This window comes from Pleuronectes platessa, chromosome 3 (assembly GCF_947347685.1).
Source record: "Pleuronectes platessa chromosome 3, fPlePla1.1, whole genome shotgun sequence".
Classification (NCBI taxonomy): Eukaryota; Metazoa; Chordata; class Actinopteri; order Pleuronectiformes; family Pleuronectidae; genus Pleuronectes; species Pleuronectes platessa.
In genome coordinates this window covers 202,166-227,369 of record NC_070628.1, presented here as the reverse complement: position 1 = coordinate 227,369, position 25,204 = coordinate 202,166, and the positions used below count along the sequence as shown (strand labels likewise).

At 46.1% G+C, this 25,204-nt stretch overlaps 2 protein-coding genes across 3 annotated transcripts; one reads left to right on the top strand and one right to left on the bottom strand.

Moving 5' to 3' along the window:
• Positions 1–455: 455 nt before the first annotated feature.
• LOC128437402 (nidogen-1) lies at positions 456–15,901 on the top strand. The gene is made up of 18 exons (XM_053419544.1): positions 456–695; positions 1,806–1,908; positions 2,659–3,093; positions 3,194–3,334; positions 3,591–3,836; positions 3,938–4,138; positions 4,218–4,451; positions 8,318–8,455; positions 8,536–8,664; positions 9,030–9,173; positions 10,179–10,307; positions 12,442–12,614; positions 12,893–13,019; positions 13,086–13,257; positions 14,729–14,886; positions 14,974–15,097; positions 15,431–15,543; positions 15,789–15,901. The coding sequence occupies exons 1-18, from the start codon at positions 456–458 to the stop codon at positions 15,899–15,901; spliced, it is 3,120 nt and encodes a 1,039-aa protein (XP_053275519.1).
• Positions 15,902–16,350: 449 nt separating this feature from the next.
• Positions 16,351–25,115, bottom strand: tbce (tubulin folding cofactor E). Of its 2 annotated transcripts, none has more exons than XM_053417998.1 (15): positions 24,767–25,115; positions 24,368–24,523; positions 24,203–24,288; positions 23,929–24,028; positions 23,755–23,857; positions 22,866–22,942; positions 22,707–22,799; positions 20,531–20,595; positions 20,044–20,108; positions 19,693–19,845; positions 19,337–19,475; positions 19,146–19,214; positions 17,587–17,646; positions 17,277–17,368; positions 16,351–17,176 (listed from the first exon to the last, which is right to left on the bottom strand). In XM_053417998.1, the coding sequence occupies exons 1-15, from the start codon at positions 24,892–24,894 to the stop codon at positions 17,081–17,083; spliced, it is 1,482 nt and encodes a 493-aa protein (XP_053273973.1). In that variant the 5' UTR covers positions 24,895–25,115; the 3' UTR covers positions 16,351–17,080. The 2 variants fall into 2 exon arrangements, with proteins under 2 accessions (XP_053273973.1, XP_053273974.1); XM_053417999.1 differs by having other exon boundaries at positions 16,351–17,173.
• Positions 25,116–25,204: the final 89 nt, after the last annotated feature.

The following is a 25,204-nucleotide window of genomic DNA, read 5'->3' as shown; positions in this document are numbered from 1 at the left end:
AGTCATGATTTTTACATCTTAACTGTTAAATCATAAATATGAGAAATGATGAAATGCTCCTTATGATGAGATAGAAACCATAATTAGTTCGATTTAACCTCACGATGAGGAAGAAAGGACAATAAACATATAATAATTAATAAGTGTGAACTAACTAGCTTTGCCATCGTAGCTCCTCCTAATTAGAAACTAGAAATAGTTTTTATAAGTGTAATTACCTGATTGAATTAAGAATGAGATTCTGCCTTGTGTTAGTGTGACCTGATAATTAACAGATACTAAGTCATAGTTATTACTACTTCATAATGATACAAGTGTGGAAGGTTTTACTGTTAAAAACGAGATTACATTTCAATTCAAATCAAACTTTAGTAACTTCCTTCTTGTTCCAGATTAACACCAATGGCTTTGTGTCGCTGGTGTAGCCTCCAGCTGAGAGCGTGTACCTGGGGAAGATGCCCGCCAGCTTCCCCATGATCGCCGCCCTGCTGGGAGACCTGGACAACAGAGACGGACAGGGGACGGTCTTCTACCGGCAGGACAGAAGCCCGGCGGTCCTGAGTCGAGCCGCTGAGCACATCACTCAAGCTTTCCCCAGAGACGAAGGAGTGGAGCCCCTCAACGTCCTCGTGGTCACCTGGGTGGACATGGCTGCTCGGGGGACATCAGGTCGAGGAGACCGAGTGGACACCAAGGTCAGTCATGTTGTGTCTTTTTAAGATGGTTTGATTCATAGCTCAGGTTTCACACCTTCACCTTGAATAAAGTCCAGGTGATTCCTGAAGGTACAGATCGGTGAAGACTCTCAGTCCGTCTGGACATGTGTTCCATGAAGTCAGTTGGGACTAATGGAAGAGTCAGGTATTTAAACTCTGTGGGTGTGTACCTGTGGTATGTTAATCAGGCCAGTCGTTAACCCCCCCCCCCCCCCCCACTGAGTCCAGTCGTGAATGGCTGTTGATCTGTGTTACAACTCAAGAAGCAACATAGAGGAGTCGAGCAACAACTAGGTTTAGCCACAACAAGTTTATTGTAATGAAAGTTATCAGAAAGCCTGAGGGGGGGGCAGATATTAATCTGCCGATCCCGGCTGAACAGAGAGAGAGAGAGAGAGAGAGAGAGAGAGAGAGAGAGAGAGAGAGAGAGCTTCACAGCGTTTTTTAAAGAGCAGTCGGCCGGTGCCAGGTAACGAGGGCGAACGAGGGAAGTTGGAGCTCGGCTGGAGAACATGGAACAGAACAAGATCTGCTGTGGCCTTCATGGTCACTGGAGCTGGTTCGACTGGGCAGAGAACTGAGGAAACATTTACAAACATTACCCTCCTCAGAAGGCTGTCGCTTGTCCATGAGGTGTAAGTAGACGGCTGAGTCACGGCCTGGGGGGGCGGGGTGGGGGGGGTTCAAGACCCGGAGGGTTAGGGTCTCCCTGGTGGACACTTTCTAGCTCCTCTGGGGGGTACTGAGGCGTTCCCAGGCCAGATGGAACATGTAGACCCTCCAGCTAGTCCTGAATTGATGCCTGAACCTCCTCAACTCTACCTTTTCAACATTAAGGAGCTGGTTCTACTCTGAGCTCCACACACCTTCTCTGAGGCGGAGCCTAGACACCTGACACAGGAAACTAATTGTGTATGGGACAGCTTCCTCCATAAAAAGACCATCTGCCTCTAAGATCAGAAACTCTCTGCTCTGGAAATTAAAGGGCTCTCCTCAAACTACCAGCCAGATTAGAACATCTGAAGAACTTTGTGGCCCTAGAAGCAAACTGAGACCGGCTGCTCAACAACTTTTCATTTGGTCTTTCAGAGAAACACATTCCAGCTGGTTGTGGCCTCCATGAAGTCCTCCTCCTTTGCCATCCTCTTATACCCGACAGACGGCCTGCAGTTCCTCTCCACGTCTGTTGGGGGTGAGAGTAAGCTCCTCGAGGCCGCTTCAATGAAGGCATGGTGCAGGGCTGGTTCCAGAACAGCCAGGGGACGTACTACCAGACGACCACAGACCAAGAGGCCTCCATCAGGGAACTGACTGAGTATGAATCTGCTGTTTGAAAGATGAGATGTCAGATAAGGAACCAGGTCAATGTCCTAGTGGCTAACAGAGTGCTAGACCAGTGTGAACGTTCATATCCAAATTATACTTTGAAGAAAATACTTTTTACTGTCATAAACCAATAAACAGTATTTTCAAATCACAATGTTTGGATGAAAATGTCTTGAAGTCTCCTCAGACAACATTTGAACAAACAACACCAGAACCTGGTTTATGTCTTCTGAACGAGACTTGACAAAGTCCTTCCTTCTGTTGCTCACGGTGTTAGGGTCAGGGGTCAGGGTCAGGGTCAGGGTCAGGGTCAGGGTTAGGGTCAGGGTCAGGGTTAGGGTCAGGGTCAGGGTCAGGGTCAGGGTCAGGGTTAGTGTGGACCCATGTCTTTGTATCAAGGTCTTAGATGAGTGAGACAGAAGCTTGTTGGTTTTCCTATCACTGAGAAGAACATCGATGAAATGAACTGTTCACTTTCTAAAAAGATTTTTCTTATTGTCACTGATTCCCCCCCCCCCCCCCGTCCTATATCCAATCAGAAAGACAAATTCTGGACGCAAGGGAGTTTGGGTGTATGAGATTGGTCCTTCGCGCTTCTTTGCCACCATCATACCAGGACTTGTCCCTGGTCTTCATGAGGACGAAGGTACAACCGGACCTCCTGTGACGGTGTTGCCAGATCGACCCGATGAGCAGCAGGAGGTGGAGGTTTCCACCGACACGACCCAGATGATGGTGTCAAGTGAAGCAGCAACAGAAGAAAAGGAGGAGCTCCCCACTGAGAGCACCACTGGGTATCAAACTGGTTCCACAGAGGCTGAAGGCATCACACCAGGGTTTGTCAAACCAGAACATGAAGAGCAATTTCCAGAATCCGAGACGGTCACATACAACAGTCCTGAGAGGGTTCATCCACGTTACCCAGACAATCCTGAACCAGTCCAACCACGATACATCAGTCCTGAACCAGTCCTACCAGTGCCCCCCCATTCACAGCCCCAGCACCCCCAGGTTGTTGTGGTGGATGAGGACGAAGATCTGGATGTAAATGGTAAATTGTTGGGGTTCAAACCTTTGTGCTTTCAGATTTAGATTGAATTTCTGAAGGTTCACGTCTCGTGAGATGTTTCACTGTCTTTGCTTCTTTTCAGTGTTTTCGTACAATCTGGAGACTTGTGAGCACAACAGACACAAGTGCTCTAAGTTTGCGGATTGTCGTGATTACAGTGACGGGTTCTGCTGCCACTGCCGGCCGGGCTTCTACGGCAGCGGGAAGGACTGCGTGGCCGAAGGTGAGAATCCTGTGAAGACCAGATGATGGATTAATTCCTCCTTTAGTTTTTAAAATGTTTAAAATTCTTATGAAGATTTGGTCCCAACACGATTCGATCAAATTCCTTGTTTCATGCGACGAACGCACAAGAACCTGGTTTTGATCTTACCAGTCCGGACTCACACTTTTGTGTTGACAGTCAAAATGTCCCGGGAAGGGTCTGGTCCCTGTGGGACAGCTTCTGTCCTTCGTGTGACATCTGTCTTGTGTCCCAGGTAAACCTCAGAGGATGAACGGGAAGGTCAAAGGTCGAGTGCTGGTCGGGGACTCGCCGGTGGAGCTCAGGAACAACGACCTGCACTCGTACGTGGTGGCCAATGACGGACGGGCCTACGTGGCCATCAGCAGCGTCCCCCCCAGCCTGGGCCCGTCCCTGCAGCCGCTGTCCTCCCTGGGGGGGGTCATCGGCTGGGCCTTCGCCCTGGAGCAGCCGGGCTTCCACAACGGCTTCAGTCTAATTGGTGAGGAGACGTGTTGGAACACAGTCTGGGATTTGACCTCCGAGTGTTAATATGAACTGGGAACCATGAACCTTGATGCTCTTGGCCTGGCTCCCCTGTAGGTGGCGTGTTCTCCCGACAGGCGGAGGTGATCTTCCAGCCTGGAAACGAGCGTCTGAGCATCAAGCAGCAGTTTGAAGGCATCGACGCTCACGAGCACCTGGTGGTGAGCACGGAGCTGGAGGGGCGGCTCCCCCCCATCCCACTGGGAGCCTCGGTTCAGATCAGCCCGTACCAGGAGATCTACCAGTACGACACAAACTGTAAGAGCTGCCCCCCCGAGAACTCATCAGTGTCCCAACGTAGATCTGTCTTCATGGTTTTCTCTTCTGCTTCAACCAGTGATCACCTCCTCCTCCAACCGCGACTACACCATCACCTCCCCCGACGGCACGGTCCAGACCAGGAGCTACCAGTGGCGTCAGACCATCAGCTTCCAGAGCTGCCCTCACCACCAGGTGACCGGGGCAGCTCCTTCCACCCAGCAGCTCAGCGTGGACCAGATCTTTGTGATGTTTGATGCCGACAACAATCTGACCCGCTACGCCATGAGCAACAAGATCGGCTCGGTCCAGGGTGAGTCCACACCTCGTCCCCACAGGGGACATGAGGACAGACAGGGGACATTTATTTATCAACTCTCATGAATTCAAATCTCTGAAGATGTTTCCACACATGAACTCAAACATTGTCCTGACATGTTGAGTTGGTGTCAGCCTCATTCACAGCAGGCGAGGGGCGGGGCCTGGGGGGGGGGGGGGGGGGGTGGAGCCTGGGCGAGGGGCCTGGGGGGGGCGGAGCCTGGGTAGAGCAGCAGATGCATCATAAACACTTTAACACTTTAGTCAATTAAAGAAATATTAGAAAACATTAAACTGACGTTTCATCAACTGAATGAAATAATATAGTTTAATTAATAATAACACTTTGTTACAGCCTGAATAAATTAACTCAGCAGAAATGGGCTTCTAGGCTTTTTGGATTTGTCCTGAAACTTTCTTCTAGAAGTTTTAGAGCCATGAAGATGTGAAGATGTGAAGATGAGAAGATGTGAAGATGTGAAGATGTGAGGATGTGAAGATGAGAAGATGTGAAGATGTGAAGATGTGAAGATGAGAAGATGTGAAGATGTGAAGATGTGAAGATGTGAGGATGTGAAGATGTGAAGATGTGAAGATGTGAAGATGAGAAGATGTGAAGATGAGAAGATGAGAAGATGAGAAGATGTGAAGATGTGAAGATGAGAAGATGTGAAGATGTGAAGATTTGAAGATGTGAAGATGAGAAGATGAGAAGATGAGAAGATGTGAAGATGTGAAGATGAGAAGATGAGAAGATGAGAAGATGTGAAGATGTGAAGATGAGAAGATGTGAAGATGTGAAGATGTGAAGATGTGAATATGTGAAGATGTCAAGATGAGAAGATGAGAAGATGTGAAGATGTGAAGATGAGAAGATGTGAAGATGTGAAGATGTGAAGATGAGAAGATGTGAAGATGTGAATATGTGAAGATGTGAAGATTTGAAGATGTGAAGATGTGAATATGTGAAGATGTGAAGATGAGAAGATGAGAAGATGAGAAGATGTGAAGATGTGAAGATGAGAAGATGTGAAGATGTGAAGATGAGAAGATGTGAAGATGTGAAGATGAGAAGATGTGAAGATGTGAAGATGTGAAGATGAGAAGATGAGAAGATGTGAAGATGTGAAGATGAGAAGATGTGAAGATGTGAAGATGAGAAGATGTGAAGATGTGAAGATGAGAAGATGTGAAGATGTGAAGATGAGAAGATGTGAAGATGTGAAGATGAGAAGATGTGAAGATTTGAAGATGTGAAGATGTGAATATGTGAAGATGTGAAGATGAGAAGATGAGAAGATGTGAAGATGTGAAGATGTGAAGATGAGAAGATGTGAAGATGTGAAGATGAGAAGATGTGAAGATGTGAAGATGAGAAGATGTGAAGATGTGAAGATGAGAAGATGTGAAGATGTGAAGATGAGAAGATGTGAAGATGTGAAGATGAGAAGATGTGAAGATTTGAAGATGTGAAGATGTGAATATGTGAAGATGTGAAGATGAGAAGATGAGAAGATGTGAAGATGTGAAGATGAGAAGATGTGAAGATGTGAAGATGAGAAGATGTGAAGATGTGAAGATGAGAAGATGTGAAGATGTGAAGATGAGAAGATGTGAAGATGTGAAGATGAGAAGATGTGAAGATTTGAAGATGTGAAGATGTGAATATGTGAAGATGTCAAGATGAGAAGATGAGAAGATGTGAAGATGTGAAGATGAGAAGATGTGAAGATGTGAAGATGTGAAGATGAGAAGATGTGAAGATGTGAATATGTGAAGATGTGAAGATTTGAAGATGTGAAGATGTGAATATGTGAAGATGTGAAGATGAGAAGATGAGAAGATGTGAAGATGTGAAGATGTGAAGATGTGAAGATGTGAAGATGAGAAGATGTGAAGATGTGAAGATGTGAAGATGTGAAGATGTGAAGATGTGAAGATGTGAAGATGTGAAGATGTGAAGATGAGAAGATGTGAAGATGTGAAGATGTGAAGATGAGAAGATGTGAAGATGTGAAGATGAGAAGATGTGAAGATGTGAAGATGAGAAGATGTGAAGATGTGAAGATGAGAAGATGTGAAGATTTGAAGATGTGAAGATGTGAATATGTGAAGATGTGAAGATGAGAAGATGAGAAGATGTGAAGATGTGAAGATGTGAAGATGAGAAGATGTGAAGATGTGAAGATGAGAAGATGTGAAGATGTGAAGATGAGAAGATGTGAAGATGTGAAGATGAGAAGATGTGAAGATGTGAAGATGAGAAGATGTGAAGATGTGAAGATGAGAAGATGTGAAGATTTGAAGATGTGAAGATGTGAATATGTGAAGATGTGAAGATGAGAAGATGAGAAGATGTGAAGATGTGAAGATGAGAAGATGTGAAGATGTGAAGATGAGAAGATGTGAAGATGTGAAGATGAGAAGATGTGAAGATGTGAAGATGAGAAGATGTGAAGATGTGAAGATGAGAAGATGTGAAGATGTGAAGATGTGAAGATGTGAAGATGAGAAGATGTGAAGATGTGAAGATGTGAAGATGTGAAGATGTGAAGATGAGAAGATGTGAAGATGTGAAGATGTGAAGATGTGAAGATGTGAAGATGTGAAGATGAGAAGATGAGAGCAGGTCCAGCTGCAGCTTGTCAGGTGGACGTGTCTCCTGGTCCTGGTTTGTTGCTACTCGGAGGAATGTGCTGAAACGAGCGTCCTTCAAAGAAACATCAACAGATCCAGAAGGTAGCAGCTGTGTGTCCTCAGCTGCGAGCTGCAGCGGCTGTGAGAGCGTGGGCTGAAGGTCAGGGAGATACCAACCTCCTGTGGACGGGAGATACCAACCTCCTGTGGACGGGAGATACCAACCTCCCGTCCACAGGAGGGGACCTCGGAGGATTCTCTAACTACATTACAGGTTCAGGGTAAAAGTGCTTTGGATATGAGTCAGATCAGTGAAATGAGAAGCTTCAGCTTCAGAGCTTGTTAGTGTTGGTTTATCCTAAATATGAGAAGATGAGCCAAACTCGCTTTGTTCAATCAAGTATTTATTTAGAAAGCAATGAAAGGTAACAATCAGCAAAGCAATGGGCATCCAACAAGTGGCATCAGAACACGAGACCCATCAGAACATGAGACCCATCAGAACACGAGACCCATCAGAACATGAGACCCATCAGAACACGAGACCCATCAGAACACGAGACCCATCAGAACACATCAAGCCGGCGCCTGTCTGTCTTATAACAGTAGGTCTTGGTTCTTCCTCCTCAGGCGTAGCTCCTCCCTCTTGGCTTTGGAATAAGGAAGTGACAAGTCTCAAGATGTTCCTCTCTTGACAGCCTTGACTCAGCTGATGGCATGTGGGCCAACGGTGTTGACAATAGGAGAGAAGATTATTGTGTTCTTGCTATATCAAAACAATGTTCTGTTTGTACAGACATTCAAAACAATTTAACCAAAACAACGAAACAGAACTGTGACGCAGACACATTCTAATTTTCAAGATTAAACACTTGGAAGGGAAAGGTTATTATTAATCATTTGCGTGAAGGCCTTATCCGGCTCAAACCACTTCTATCTTTATTCATTTAGAGTTGAGTTAGACACAGACTATTGAAATCCTAACAAGCTCCACAAACCAACCGGCTCCGCCCGAGTCTGAGATGTGAAGAACATCTGGCTCGTGTTTCCTGTGAAGAGGAATGATGCATGATGGGAACGTGGAGCCACAGGCGCTGAGGCCGTGACCCGGAGCTGCTGCTCATCCGTCACCACGTTCATGAATCTGATTTATTAACGAACATGAACAGGAAGCGTCGGTGGAAACACCAACAGATGTTGAGCTCTGGTGTCTTCTTCTCACAGGAAGTCCTCCGGAGCAGAATCCATGTTTCACCGGCCGACACGGCTGCGACATCAACGCCGTGTGCCGCCCGCAGCCCGGCCTCCGCTCCACCTGTCAGTGCACCGCCGGCTTCACCGGGGACGGACGCTACTGCCACGGTAACACCACCCACCACAGCCTGACCCCTGACCCCCCCCCCCCCCCCATCACATCTGTAACTCTGGTGTTTCATTGGCAGATGTTGACGAGTGCAGGGAGACGTCCTGGATCTGTGGGTCCAACTCCGTCTGCAGCAACCAGCCGGGGACGTTCCGCTGTGAGTGTCTCACCGGGTTCACGTCCACCAGCGATGGAAGGACCTGCGTCGGTGCGTCTACACACGTGTGTGTGTGTGGAGTGTGTACTTCCTGTGTGTGTGTGTGTGTGTGTGTGTGTGGAGTGTGTACTTCCTGTGTGTGTGTGTGTGTGTGTGTGTGTGTGGAGTGTGTACTTCCTGTGTGTGCGTTGAGTCCCTCGCTGAACGTACAGATGTTCTTCAAGACGCCAGGAGACATAAACAATGGAGGTTCTGTTTATGTAACTGTGACTGAAAACATCTGTGAAGCCCGTGAGCTGGGGGGGGGGGGCTCATCTTCTCTTTGTGTTTTACTGTCTCGATACAGCAGATGTACTTTTAAATAATAGTAATACTAATAAAAGGCTACAACATGTACTTCCTGTTTGGCCGTGCAGAGGAGCATCGTGCGGTGGATCACTGTCGGACAGGAAGTCACGACTGCGATGTCCCGGACCGAGCGTCCTGCAGCTACACCGGGGGCTCGTCCTACGTCTGCTCGTGTCTCCCGGGCTTCGAGGGGGACGGACGCTCGTGTCACGGTGAGTCATGTCTCTGTCTTTGTGTCTCAGACGTGTCCTTGTCTTCATGTCTCTGTCTTTCTGTCTCAGACGTGTCCTCGTCTTCATGTCTCTGTCTTTGTGTCTCAGACGTGTCCTTGTCTTCATGTCTCTGTCTTTCTGTCTCAGACGTGTCCTCGTCTTCATGTCTCTGTCTTTGTGTCTCAGACGTGTCCTTGTCTTCATGTCTCTGTCTTTCTGTCTCAGACGTGTCCTTGTCTTCATGTCTCTGTCTTTGTGTCTCAGACGTGTCCTCGTCTTCATGTCTCTGTCTTTGTGTCTCAGACGTGTCCTCGTCTTCATGTCTCTGTCTTTGTGTCTCAGACGTGTCCTTGTCTTCATGTCTCTGTCTTTCTGTCTCAGACGTGTCCTCGTCTTCATGTCTCTGTCTTTCTGTCTCAGACGTGTCCTCGTCTTCATGTCTCTGTCTTTGTGTCTCAGACGTGTCCTCGTCTTCATGTCTCTGTCTTTGTGTCTCAGACGTGTCCTTGTCTTCATGTCTCTGTCTTTGTGTCTCAGACGTGTCCTCGTCTTCATGTCTCTGTCTTTGTGTCTCAGACGTGTCCTTGTCTTCATGTCTCTGTCTTTCTGTCTCAGACGTGTCCTTGTCTTCATGTCTCTGTCTTTCTGTCTCAGACGTGTCCTTGTCTTCATGTCTCTGTCTTTGTGTCTCAGACGTGTCCTTGTCTTCATGTCTCTGTCTTTGTGTCTCAGACGTGTCCTTGTCTTCATGTCTCTGTCTTTGTGTCTCAGACGTGTCCTCGTCTTCATGTCTCTGTCTTTGTGTCTCAGACGTGTCCTCGTCTTCATGTCTCTGTCTTTGTGTCTCAGACGTGTCCTCGTCTTCATGTCTCTGTCTTTCTGTCTCAGACGTGTCCTCGTCTTCATGTCTCTGTCTTTGTGTCTCAGACGTGTCCTCGTCTTCATGTCTCTGTCTTTGTGTCTCAGACGTGTCCTTGTCTTCATGTCTCTGTCTTTGTGTCTCAGACGTGGACGAGTGTCGGCTGGAGCGTTGCCACGGTGACGCCTTGTGCTCCAACACGCCCGGCTCCTTCACCTGCCAGTGCCGCCCTGGTTTCCATGGTGATGGACACCAGTGCAGGCCCATGTCCTCAGGTAGGACACAGTGAAGTCAATCAGTGTGTGAACAGACGTCTCAGGGACGAGTGTGTCTCAGCTGAAGGTCGAGACGGAACCGGAGTCTAAACAAATGTCAGGGTCAGAAACCACCAGTCTCCCCCCCCCCCCCCCCCCCCCCGTCCCACGGTGTCCCCCGGTGTCCGTCCCCCCCCCCCCGTCCCACGGTGTCCCCCGGCCTTCAGGTCCTCATGTGTCAACATCGTCTCCACTGCTACGTGACCCTGACGTTTGTAAAGTGTCTTGTGGAAAGTTCTCTATAACTCAAATGTATTATTATTATTGAAACTTTGAAAAGTAAGATGATGATGATGATGATGTAAACCCTCAAATTTACATATTTATTATTGGTTTGTTAATAACAGATTATTAAAAAAGACTAATCCCCCCCGAACAAATGTATCCGATTAGAAAAGTTTGACCTCGTCTGAAAAACAGTCGAAGCTGAGCAAACGTTTTTATTCTCAGACTTTCAAAGTATTTCATATTTAGTTTTATGCTTTTTTAAATCCGTATTGAATCAGTAGCTTGCAGCTCATTGGTCACTTCCTGTTGTCTTCTGTCACTGAGTCCAAGCTGAAGACGAGTAGATGCAGCTGGAGACGGAGGAAGGTTATTATGGCCTCGGGTGTTTTTCCAAAACCAAAAGTAGGAGTTATGATAATCTCAGTGTTTGTCTGTGAGCTGAAGGAGAACCCCCCCCCCCCCCCCTCGTTCTTTACTGGGGCTGCAGCAGAATGAATGCAGCTCGATGGGATTCGCTGTCATGAAGCTAAATGCTGAATACAGTTTACTAAGGTTTACAGATCATCACATTTTTCATTTTCTTCTTTTCTTTCAGAAATCTTAAAATAAGCAGATTTCTCCTCCAGAGAAACAATAATGAATATTTGTGTTTATTTTTGCTGCTGATTTATTTTAACATTTACTTTGTCGAAGCTGAAAGACTCATTTTCAACGATCTGATCTGATTCGTCATATTTTGATTCTCCTTCCTCCTCTTCTGTTGTTGTTGTTGTGTGTCTGTGGTTTGAGTGCGTCGGTGATTCCAGGTGTCAGATTAGATAGAACTGGAGCTAATTACAGCTCCGCTGCACAACAACACACGTTTGTCATATTTCCATGGTCCCGGCGCCTGAAGGTCATCATTTCGTGTCCCCTGTCAGAACTTGTCCCAGCGTCTCTTACACAAGCTGCTGTGCTTCCTCTAATCTGTCTCCGTCTCACGGGGACATCTGGCTGTGGTTTGTCCTCGGAGGAGAAGGGACGGGGACCTTGGTTGTCTCCACTTCCTCCAGCCTGAAATCATATTCAACCTGGAGAATTACACATGATCAAAATCCATCATCTAGATATTAACAGCTACTGGTTATTAATGAATCATTTTCTTTACTGGTCCATTAAATCCTGAAAAAAGTTGATTCTTCAAATGTTGCATTTAGTTCGACCATTAGTCCAAAACCCAAAGATTCACTCTATTATAAAATAAGAAAATACATAAAATCCAATTATTATATAATATTAATATATAATATAATATAAAATAGATATATTATCATTTATAATAGTTTCAGCTCGGTTCTTAAAAAGAGAAAAAACAACCAATAGAATTCAAATACTGAGATGTCCCTAACAATCAAACCAGACTGGTTAACGAGTTGTTACTGGTTAACGAGTTAACTAATAATAATTTAAACTGGACATGATGAAACCTTGAATCAAAGATCTTCACATTGTTGACGTTGTGTCTGGGATGTCTCACTCGGACTGTTCTTGTGTTTGTTCAGAGCGAGAGAAGACGCAGTGCGAGCGTCAGAGAGACAGCGCCTCCTCCTCCTCCTCCTCCTCCTCCTCCACCGGTTTCTTCTCCTTCTTCCGTCCTCGCCCGGCCGTCGGCCAGTATGTTGCCCAGTGTGACCAGCACGGAGCCTTCGAGGCGTCCCAGTGTCACGCCAGCATCGAACAGTGTTGGTGTGTGGACGCCGCGGGTCAGGAGATCCCTGGCACCCGGACCGGAGCCAGCAGCGCTCCCCTGTGTGAGTCCAGCTCTCCACCAGTCCAAGAACTAAACCAGTTCACTAGACCAGTCTGACCTGAACTGACCTCTTCACAGGTATTAACCACGCAGTGACTCCTCCCCCTCTGGGTCCCACGCCGCGGCCGGACGTGCAGCCCGTCTCCCCGGGGACACACCTGCTGTTTGCTCAGAGCGGGAGAATCGAACTGCTTCCTCTGGACGGATACAGCATGAGGACAGAGGACGCCAAGCCTCTGCTGCACGTCCCTGTAAGACACTTGAGACACATTGAGACATGTTGAGACACATTTAGACATTTTGAGACACATTTAGACACGTTGAGCCACGTTAAGACAAATTGAGACACGTTGGGACACGTTGAGACATGTTGAGATACATTGAGTCATGTTAAGACACATTGAGACATGTTGGGACACTTTGAGACACCTTGGGACATGTTGAGACATGTTGAGACATGTTGAGACATGTTGAGACACCTTGGGACATGTTAAGACATGTTGAGACACGTTATATTATTCTATCTCAGGACCGGGTGGTGATCGCCATCGCCTACGACTGTGTGGACAAGATGGTTTATTGGACAGACATCACAGGGCCAGCAATCAGCCGGGCCAGTCTGAGCGGCGGAGACGTCACCCCAGTGGTCACTGAAGGTAAGACATTGTGTCTCTGGTTGGTGATTTGTCTCGTTTCAGTTTATAAATAAAGTTTGTCCTCAGAGCTGCAGAGTCCTGAGGGCGTGGCCATCGACCACGTGTCCCGCCTCCTCTTCTGGACGGACTCCATGAGGGACACGGTGGAGGTGTCACAGCTGGACGGCAGCCAGAGACGAGTCCTGTTCGATTCCGACCTCGTCAACCCCCGAGCCATCGTCACCAACCCCCCGTACGGGTGAGTCCCCGCTAAAGAGACTAGTTAACTGTTAGTTAGTAGTATCTGTAGTATCTGTAGTATCTGTAGTATCAGTAGTATCTGTAGTATCACTAGTATCTGTAGTATCTGTAGTATCAGTAGTATCTGTAGTATCACTAGTATCTGTAGTATCAGTAGTATCTGTAGTATCAGTAGTATCTGTAGTATCACTAGTATCTGTAGTATCAGTAGTATCAGTAGTATCTGTAGCATCACTAGTATCTGTAGTATCTGTAGTATCAGTAGAATCTGTAGTATCAGTAGTATCTGTAGTATCAGTAGTATCTGTAGAATCTGTAGTATCAGTAGTATCTGTAGTATCTGTAGCATCACTAGTATCTATAGTATCTGTAGTATCAGTAGAATCTGTAGTATCAGTAGTATCTGTAGTATCAGTAGTATCTGTAGAATCTGTAGTATCAGTAGTATCTGTAGTATCAGTAGTATCTGTAGTATCAGTAGAATCTGTAGTATCAGTAGTATCTGTAGTATCTGTAGTATCACTAGTATCACTAGTATCTGTAGTATCTGTAGTATCTGTAGTATCAGTAGTATTTGTAGTATCTGTAGTATCTGTAGTATCTGTAGTATCACTAGTATCACTAGTATCTGTAGTATCTGTAGTATCAGTATTATCAGTAGTATCTGTAGTATCAGTAGTATCTGTAGTATCTGTAGTATCAGTAGTATCTGTAGTATCAGTAGTATCTGTAGTATCAGTAGAATCTGTAGTATCAGTAGTATCTGTAGTATCAGTAGAATCTGTAGTATCAGTAGTATCTGTAGAATCTGTAGTATCAGTAGTATCTGTAGTATCAGTAGTATCTGTAGTATCAGTAGAATCTGTAGTATCAGTAGTATCTGTAGTATCTGTAGTATCACTAGTATCTGTAGTATCTGTAGTATCTGTAGTATCAGTAGTATCTGTAGTATCAGTAGAATCTGTAGTATCAGTAGTATCTGTAGTATCTGTAGTATCACTAGTATCTGTAGTATCTGTAGTATCTGTAGAATCTGTAGTATCAGTAGTATCTGTAGTATCAGTAGTATCAGTAGTATCTGTAGTATCTGTAGTATCTGTAGTATCTGTAGTATCTGTAGTATCAGTAGTATCTGTAGTATCAGTATTATCAGTAGTATCAGTAGTATCTGTAGTATCTGTAGTATCTGTAGTATCAGTATTATCAGTAGTATCAGTAGTATCAGTAGTATCTGTAGTATCAGTAGTATCTGTAGTATCAGTAGTATCAGTAGTATCTGTAGTATCTGTAGTATCTGTAGTATCAGTAGTATCTGTAGAATCTGTAGTATCAGTAGTATCTGTAGTATCAGTAGTATCAGTAGTATCTGTAGTATCAGTAGTATCTGTAGTATCAGTAGTATCTGTAGTATCAGTAGTATCTGTAGTATCAGTAGTACTGGTGGAGACAGTGCTCTGTGGTGGTTCCAGGCGTCTCTACTGGGCGGACTGGGACAGGGACGGACCTAAGATCGAGACGTCCAACATGGACGGGACGGAGCGCAGCGTCCTGGTGAAAGACGACCTGGGACTTCCCAACGGTTTGACCTTTGACCTGGACACCCAGCAGCTGTGTTGGGCCGATGCAGGTGAGTTCTTGTTATTGTTAGTGTAACAACAACAACAACAACAACAATAATAATAATAATAATAATAACAATCTGAACCACACACAGGGACTCATAAGGTCGAGTGTATGGATCCTCATCGACGAATCAGGAGACAGATCGTCGACAGGATCCAGTTTCCATTCGCTCTGGTGTCGCTAGGACGGAAACTGTACTACACCGACTGGAGGAGGTAACACACACACACACACACACACACACACACACACACACATGCACACACGCACACACACACACACGCACACACACGCACACACGCACACACACACGCACACACACACACACGCACGCACACACACAGACACACACACACACACACACGCACACACACACGCACACACACACGCACACACACACGCACACACACACGCACGCACGCACACACACAGACACACACACACACACACACACACGCACGCACACACAGAGACACACACGCACACACACACGCACACACACACACACAGGGCTAATGGTGACTTCGATGTGTCTCCTGTGGTTCCAGAGAGGCCGTGGTCTCCGTGGACCGTCTCTCGGAGACGGAGACGGACGAGTTCCTGCCACAGAGACGCTCGCGCCTGTACGGCATCACCACGGCAACCACACAGTGTCCACAAGGTAGGACAACATGTCCCGGGAGACAGAGGAGACAGTTCCTCTGTGTCCCGGTGGACGTGAGGACGATGGACACACTTTGGTGACCTCACGGCTGAGACGTGTCATTAGTGTGATGTCTTTCCTCTTCCTGTCATTTGAATGTGGAGCCTTGACGTCCACGTGAGGACGTCTCGAGTCCTCACGTGGACGTCCTCATGTCCTCGTCTCCAGTCCTCAGAGTTAACGTCTCTTCTCTTCTGTCCCAGTTTATAATTACTGCATCAACAACGGCGGCTGCTCTCACCTGTGTCTGCCGCGGCTCGGAGGCTTCAGCTGCCGCTGCCCGGACGCCGGGCGCTGTGAGGACAGGACGTCCTGAGTCCCCGAGAGGACGCTGTGAGGACAGGAAGCTGTGAGGACAGGAAGCTGTGAGGACAGGAAGCTGTGAGGACAGGAAGCTGTGACAGGACGTCCTGAGGCCCCGAGAGTCGGGAAGAAGAAACAACGCAGTCACTGAATTTGGGTGTTTTTGAATTTTCCTACTTGAAATGAATATTTTATTGTTTTGCTTTTTGGTCCCAAAAAACTGTTCAGACCTCACGGACACTGTGATGTCACACTCTTCACTGTGATGTCACACTCTTCACTGTGATGTCACACTCTTTTCTATGATGTCACACTGATGTCACACGTCAGGGAAGATCATTTCTCTTCCTGTTCAAGTTGAATTCAGATTTAGTTCCTGATCTTTTAGTCGTTTTTTAATCTGACAAAACATTTTGACCAGACGACGATTTTATGAAAATGAAAAAACAATTAAAAATAATATCTTGTTGTAAAACTCGTGATTCTGACGACGTTTGTAAGAATCACAAACTTTTGTTTATTAAAAACACGTTAAAACAGAAGTCTCGTGTTTTCTTATCGAGGAGCAAACTCTTGATTCAAGACAAACAATGTGATGTCAGCACATACAGAAATATACGATTGTCACTGTATGATTGAAAATGAATTCCAATGTAATAAAAAATGCCACAGAAATGGAATATAAACATGTAGAAATATCAAACATTTCATAAATAATAAACAAATGTGGAAAACAACCCTCAGTTATGGACGTGAACATCTGAACATTTGAATTCTTTTAAACTTTAATTAAATGAATGTTTGAACACAGACAACAGGCGGCTCTCAGTCTGGCGTCCAGGTGATAGTCAGAGCCGAAGATTCACTTTCAGAGATCTGTGGCTCATTAGAAAAGAACTGACACAACAACAGCACTTTTTGAAACACTTTATTCATCTGATGCTAACGTGTCTCTGTGGGTTGACGTCTGAACCGGAGTCCAGCGTCTCCAAGCGATGAAGGAACCCCCCCCCCCCCCCGTGTTAATGTGAGTTTCACTCAGTGACTGTGAGGGTTGGAAAAGCAAGTGAAGCGGAGCCAAGTGTCATTCTGGATCAGGTGCAGTCCTGGAAGCTTCTGCTTTGCTGTGGATCACTGCTCCAGGTCCTGGTCCTGGTCCTGGTCCAGGTCCAGGTCCAGGTCCTGGTCTGTGTCAGGACCAGCGGACCAGGACCTGGTCTCCCTCCTCTATGGTGTAAAACTGTAGAGTCTTTGTGTCGCTGTCGAGCTCAAACTCCGTCCCGAGCTTCTACAGAGAAACAACAGTGTGTTCACTGTGTGTGTGTGTTCAGTGTGTGTGTTCAGTGTGTGTGTTCAGTGTGTGTGTTCACTGTGTGTGTGTGTGTTACCTTGGGAGTGCAGTAAGTGAGCTTCAGATCTGCAACAGGAACCTTCAACAGTCTCTGCAGGAGACCCTTCACCTTCTGAACCAGCATGGAGGCTGCAGACACACACAGTGAACACACACACAGTGAACACACACACAGTGATCACACACACACAAACAGCGAACGCACGCACACACACACACACACACACACACACACACACACACACACACACACACACACACACACACACACACACACACACACACACACACACACACACACACACACACACACACACACACACACACACACACACACACACACACACCTGGGACAGTCTTGTGGATGGGCGCCCGCTCTGCGTCATCAGGAAACAGGAACGTGATCTCTGGTGAAACAACAGACCAGTAAATAAAGATGGACGACATGATGTCCACCAGAATCACCGTCCTCTGGTTGTTTGTCTCCACCATCAGACAGAGGTCACTGTGACCTTTGACCTTTTACATCGAACTCTTAGCTGCATGTGAGACAGATCGAGTCCCCCCCCTCGGAACTCGACATTTAGGGTTAGGGTGGGTATTATAGAACATTTAGGGTTAGGGTGGGTATTATAGAACATTTAGGGTTAGGGTGGGTATTGTAGAACATTTAGGGTTAGGGTGGGTATTGTAGAACATTTAGGGTTAGGGTGGGTATTGTAGAACATTTAGGGTTAGGGTGGGTATTATAGAACATTTAGGGTTAGGGTTAGGTGATATAGAAGATTTAGTCCGTGAGACATTGTGAATCGTGAGCTAGTGAAGATTCACACTTCTTCAAATGACTTTTTATATCATCAATAACTGATCAAACAGAACTGATCAGAAACACGTGAAACATCAAAGAGACAAGAACCAGCCGTCTGCTAACATGGAGGAGGAGGAGTTCCATCTACATGGAGGGGGAGGAGTTCCATCTACATGGAGGGGGAGGAGTTCCATCTACATGGAGGGGGAGGAGTTACATCTACATGGAAGGGGAGCAGTTACCATCTACATGGAGGGGGAGGAGTTCCATCTACATGGAGGGGGAGGAGTTCCATCTACATGGAGGGGGGGGAGTTATATCTACATGGAGGGGGGGGAGTTACCATCTACATGGAGGAGGAGGAGTTACATATACTTGGAGGGGGAGGAGTTACATCTACATGGAAGGGGAGCAGTTACCATCTACATGGAGGGGGAGGAGTTACATCTACATGGAGGGGGAGGAGTTCCATCTACATGGAGGGGGGGAGTTATATCTACATGGAGGGGGAGGAGTTACCATCTACATGGAGGAGGAGGAGTTACATCTACATGAGGAGGAGGAGTTACATATACATGGAGGGGGAGGAGTTACATCTACATGGAGGGGGAGGAGTTACCATCTACATGGAGGAGGAGTTACATATACATGGAGGAGGAGGAGTTACCATCTACATGGAGGGGGGGGAGTTACCATCTACATGGAGGGGGAGGAGTTACCATCTACATGGAGGAGGAGTTACATATACATGGAGGAGGAGGAGTTACCATCTACATGGAGGGGGGGGAGTTACCATCTACATGGAGGGGGAGGAGTTACCATCTACATGGAGGGGGAGGAGTTACCATCTACATGGAGGGGGGGGAGTTACATCTACATGGAGGGGGGGAGTTACCATCTACATGGAGGGGGAGGAGTTACCATCTACATGGAGGGGGAGGAGTTACAATATACATGGAGGGGGAGGGGTTACCATCTACATGTCGGCCATCTTTACTCAAACAGGGTTTTACTCAGATGTGAAAAGGAGCTGCAGCAGCAGTTTATATATATTCATACTTGTGTTTGTACAGTCGGGAGGGGGGGGGGGGTACTCACTTAACAGTTGATTCTTCAGAGCAAACGACTTCGGCTTCGTCAGTTCTCCTTCGTCCGGAGCTCCGTACTCTGACAAACAGGAAACACATCATTGTTGTTGTGTGATGTCACCGCTCGTCTTGGTGTAGTTCCCTGTTACGGCCACCAGGTTTCATTACAGACACTGGTCATGTGACGGGGGCGTGGCTTACTGTCAATAAGGCTCTGGTATCTCGGATGTTGAAGTGTGAACTGGTCACTGGTCTGACTCCGCCCCCCCGTCTTCAGCCACTCCCCTCCAAACATCTTGATGTAGTCCAGCTCCGCCCCCCTCCTCTCCTCAGGGTGTATCTGATGGAAACCATGGCAACAACTCAGATTGAGCAGGCATCCCCCCCCCACACACACCCACCCTGCACACACACACACACACACACACACACACACACACACACACACACACACACACACACACACACACACACACACACACACACACACACACACACACACACACACACACACACACACACACACACACACACACACACACACACACACGTCTCACTTGGCAGTTGTTGAGCGTGACCAGTTGTCCCAGTTTGGCGATCAGAATCTGATCAGCTGTTTTCCGGTTCCCATCACTACTCGTCAGACGGTTCCCACGACACGACAACTTCATCAAGCTGCTAAGTTTCGCCAGCTCGTCCACCACACACCACTGAGAGAGAGACAGACAGAGACTTTATAGTGTGTGTGTGAGTGTGTGTGTGTGTGTGTGTGTGTGTGTGTGTGTGTGTGTGTGTGTGTGTGTGTGTGTGTGTGTGTGTGAGTGTGTGTGTGTGTGTGAGTGTGTGTGTGAGTGTGTGTGTGTGTGTGTGTGTGTGTGTGTGTGTGTGTGTGTGTGTGTGTCTGAGACCTCCGTGATGTTGTTGTCACTCAGATTCACTTCCCTCAGTTCTGGAAACTTGTCGGTTTGTGAACCTGCTCAAACACAAAAACACTGAATAAAGTTTAACTTAAAGAAAGTAAATATAAAGTGAATGTTCTTTAAACTAACTTTACTTCATTAAGAACTGACTGAGAATCACAAGCTGTCACAACCAGCTGCAGATGAAGAGTGAAGCTGAACTGAGATCAGTTAAAAACACTGACGCTATTAACAACCAGAGTTTATCTCCAATGAACATGAAGAATTCTGATCAGTTTGGTTTGTTCCAGCTAAAGCTCTTCAGGTTCAGGAAGCAGAGGATCATGGGTAATATCCAGAGGGACGACTCAACACTTTGATTCACTTTGTTTTACGCATGAAAACATTCATCAGCCCCAGAGACGGACTGATCACCACACGTGGCTGCAGGGGGCGCTGCTGCTCAGTGACTGTTACAGGATGTTTATATATTTACCAGGAGCTGTGTCAGTGAACCTGATGAGGGACAGTCCACACTGACTCAAGGTCAGCTGCTGCAGCCTGAAACACAAACACATGAGATAAGAAACGCCTCAAGCTGCTGATTCATGGAGAGACGTCTGTGATGGTTTAAATCTGCAGCTGCTGCACAGGTCAAAGGTCAAAGTGCTTCAAAAGGTCCAGTGTGTAGGATTCAGCTGAAACGATCTATTACCAGATATCGAATATAAAATAATCCTTGTTCTTTACCCAAGAACGAGCCCTTTAAATTTAATTAGGGTTAGGGTTAGGGTTAGGGTTAGTTCAGCTGCAGGACTACACTTCACCACTAGATGTCACTACAGTCTACAAACTCAAATCAATGATTTTCACACGTTTTTTTTGTCAGAAGAACGAGTCCAGGTCTTTGTTCCATCCAGACGTGATTATTGTAAATCCTTATTATCCGGCTCCAGCAGGAAGTCGTTAGAGACTCTGCAGTTTGTCCTCAATGCTGCAGCACGTGTCCTGAAGACAACCAGGGACAGAGACCACATGTCTCCTGTGTTAGCTTCACTACACTGACTTCCTGTTACATTGAGAATTTAAAATCCTCCTCCTCACCTACATTGATAATATGTCAGCATCAAACCTTTGAGAGCTGTTAGTACCTTATCACCACTAGAGCCTTGAGCTCCCAGGTTTCAGGCTGTTGTCCCTAAAGGAGGAGGAGGAGGAGGAGGAGGAGGAGGAGGAGGAGGAGGAGGAGGAGCCAGAGCTTCAGCATCCAGCTCCTCTCCTGTGGAATCATCTCAGCTCCAGTTGTGGAGGCAGACTCCCTCTGTACGTTGAGGATTCAAACCTTCCTTTATGATAAAGCTTCTAGTTAGACCTGGTCCAGGTTTGTCTTAGACCTGATCTCAGTTCTGCTGCTGTAGGTCTAGAAGGTCGTGGTCACATGACACATGGAGCTTCTCCTTCCTCTTCTCAATCATTATCACATCAAAGATATTAATATCTCATCAACACATGTTAGTGACTTCACTTCTTTCCCGGAGTCCCTTTGCCTCATCGTCCACTGATCCACATCGTGGATTATGATGGTGGATCCTGTATCGTGCTGGAATCTGCTAGATTTCTTAGTAGTTTGACTCTTGAGGGTGAAGAACCGAGGACGTCTCACCTTGTTAAAGACTATGAGACAAACTGATTTGTGAATCTGGGCTCTATTAATACAATCTGATTGATTTACTGTTTAAGTGGAACCAACTAAAAACCTTAATATTCAGAACGTTCATAGTTTCTGAAGCTAAACGTCGAGACCTCATCATGTTGTGACATTACAATGACGTCATCATGTTGTGACATCACAATGACGTCATCATGTTGTGACATCACAATGACGTCATCATGTTTCTTTGCATGCCATGCAGTGAAAAACAAAATGTTCAAATCTAAAAAAAGAAATGTTTAAAGAAACATGTTTTGTTTTTACTGATACAAAGAAAGTCAGAGTTTCAGTATCTTTTTCATTTATTATGTGTGACTTACTACTTATATTACTACTCTGCTTCCCTATAATTTGACAAACTCTTATGCTTCTTCAGTATGAAATTTTGGTCGCTACTTCCCCCGCAGTTTTGTCGTACATAGCTCGGTCGGGAACTCTGTGCTGGGACACTGGGAACTCTGTGCTGGGACACTGGGAACTCTGTGCTGGGACACTGGGAACTCTGTGCTGGGACACTGGGAACTCTGTGCTGGGACACTGGGAACTCTGTGCTGGGACTGATTCTAAGACACTTGTCAAACAGTTTTTCGCTAAAATAAAAATAAAACAGCCCAAAATAAATGAATGGGAGTCGAGGTCTCTCGGCCAGTTAGAGCAGGAGAGGAGCAGGACAGATTTTCTCTCGAAGCCACAAATGGAGGTTTTCACATGATTTTTATATCAAAACACAGGAAATCATGTTGCTAGGAGGAGATCTCTGGAAGGAGTGTCCTAACTGTCCTAACTCGTCCCCCGGTTCAGTTTCTCACAGCTGCAGACAAGCCAGTGGGATTGAATAGGACAGATGATTGACTCTAACCCGTTCAGCTGAGGTCTTGGATCAGTTCTACTGCAGAGCTCAGAGGTTAATCAGGTTATCATGGAGCGTACTCCAGCTGTCAGAGCCACATGTGTAGTGTACCTGGGCAGAGCAGAGAGGTTCACCACCGTCTCCTGCACTAAGGGGTTTCGGGACAGACTGAGGTTGGACACGTTCTGCAGGACGCCCTCCGGCCTTGAAGAGACAGAGCAGTTAGCATCAGGACGACAGGAGACAAACTCTGAAGCAAACGAACGTCACCTCTGCAGCTCTGTGATGTTGTTGTCTTCCACACAGAGATCCTCCAGCTGTGGCCACATGGGGGCGCACTCCAGGATCTGAGCAGCGAGAGAAGGTGTTTGGAGATAAATCAGCGGATCAGAATATCATCATTAAATTATATTCTATAACATTCAAAGCATATACACAAAAGACTCACACATACCGGTGAAACTAATTCTGATGTTGTAGGAATTTTCCATCTTATTTTTTTTATGCCTATACACTTTTCTATATAATATTGATGAATACAGAGAAATAAATTGTCATTGTATATAACTCTGTACCTAAATCAAACCTCTAAAAGTACACCAATAAAGAGAATATGTAGAAAATATAATGTCTGTAAATACATGTTTTACTATTAGTCCAACATTTATAACAAAGTAAACACATATGAAATATATAAATCCATTCTCATCAGAACGTTCTTTTCTTCAGATAGTTCATCTCATTGTTGGGTATTTTGAATCATAAATACATATCTGATGATTTCAACAAACCAAACGGATTGAAAATCATTTAATAAATACTGTTAAATGTGCTCAAGCTGCAGTTACTGGAATGTTGGTATAAATCCTCAGATAGTTAGATATCAATTTCAAAATGATTATATAAATTCATTAAGGTACTGAAATATTGTGTTAAACATGAATTTACAGAAAAATTAATTCCAGTATCAAGTCCAGCAGAACTAAAAAAAGGTATTTATAGAATGTGTGATTATTTGGTGTACATTATATATTCATAAATATCATATTTAATAAATAAGTCCTATGTAATGTGACCCCAGCATAAAAACATAGACATAGCACAGATATTTGAAATATGTTTGTCACTGTGTGTGTGTGTCATCTAGCCGGTTGTGTACCTGTGGCCAGGTGAGGTCACATCTGATCAGACTGAGAACTTTGAGGCTGAAGAACGAGCGACTCAGAGACGAGGGGTCGGAGGTCAAACGCAGAGTGTTGTAGCTACACAACAAAACAATGTTCAGTAACACACACACAAACATATTCACCCCCCCCCCCCCACACACACACACCTGAGCTGGAGAACCTCCAGTCCCTCCAGCTGCTCAGTGATGCTGGACACGTCCTCCCAGCTGGACAACAGACTGCGGGACATGTCCAACCACTTGATGTCTGGTCACTGACGTTAAAGCTTCACTGAACACGATCACACGCACAGTGACAACATTATTAATTAATGATTATTAATATTGAAAGTTGTCCACAGTTTGGATCTGGCTGCTGAGCTCTGGTATAATATCATTAATGGTTGAGTTGGGCCGAGGCCGGCTCCAGTCTGAAGGATACTGGGAGTTGTTCTCCTGATGTCTCCGTCTCTTCCGGGTCCGTTCACCTGACGCTCTCCCAGCAGCGCTGACGTCAGACTCTGAAAACTAGAGACACAAGCAGGAGGTGAAAGGAACTGATCTTCATCTCCTCCTCCTCCTCCTCCTCCTCCTCACAGCATCGTACCTGCGCTCCTCGATGGGCTTGTCCTTGAACATGGCGGACACCGTGTCACTCAGCGGTGCGTCTGTGTCCGTGTCGTACGCCAGGCGCACGGCCGTCAGGTAGTCCAGGCCGAAGCTCACCTTGGCTGGACGGACGAAGGAGCCGCCTGTAGCGTCTCTGAGGGACAACAGCTGATGAGTGGACAGATCTCACTGGTCCTCAGTTATTCTATCAACATAAATCTCTCATTGAAGAGAAAGTAAACTGTTTCAATCTTTACAATCAGACTGTAAATCATTATAATATCTCTGAGCGTTGTGAAGACGGTTCACAGATGAAGAGTGAAGCTGAACTGAGATCAGCTAAAAAGACTCTGAAGTTATTAACAACCAGAGTTCAGCTTCACAGTGAAGAGCTCACCTGCACGTGAAGTAGTGGACTCCATCATGGCTGCCGTCGTGTTTCCCTCTGCTGGGCTCCTCCCACTCCACACCGAGCCACAGCCCTGCACGCACCCCCCACACGGACACACACATTACAGGGGACATCTATCACACCAGTGTCCGTCCTGGAGACGGGTCCTCACATGTGTCTCTGAGGTGTCTACCTTCTTCACCTGAACAGAGGACGTCTCACCTTGTTAGAGACTAAGAGACAAACTGATGTGAGACGAATACACTGATTGATTGACAGCTCAGAGATGGTTTCATGATTCACACACAATGTGTGTGTCCTTGTGTTGATGTTATAAACACTTTGTAGTACCATCAACACAAGGACACACACATTGTGTGTTCTTGTGTTGATGTTATAAACACTCTGTAGTATCATCAACACACAATGTGTGTGTCCTTGTGT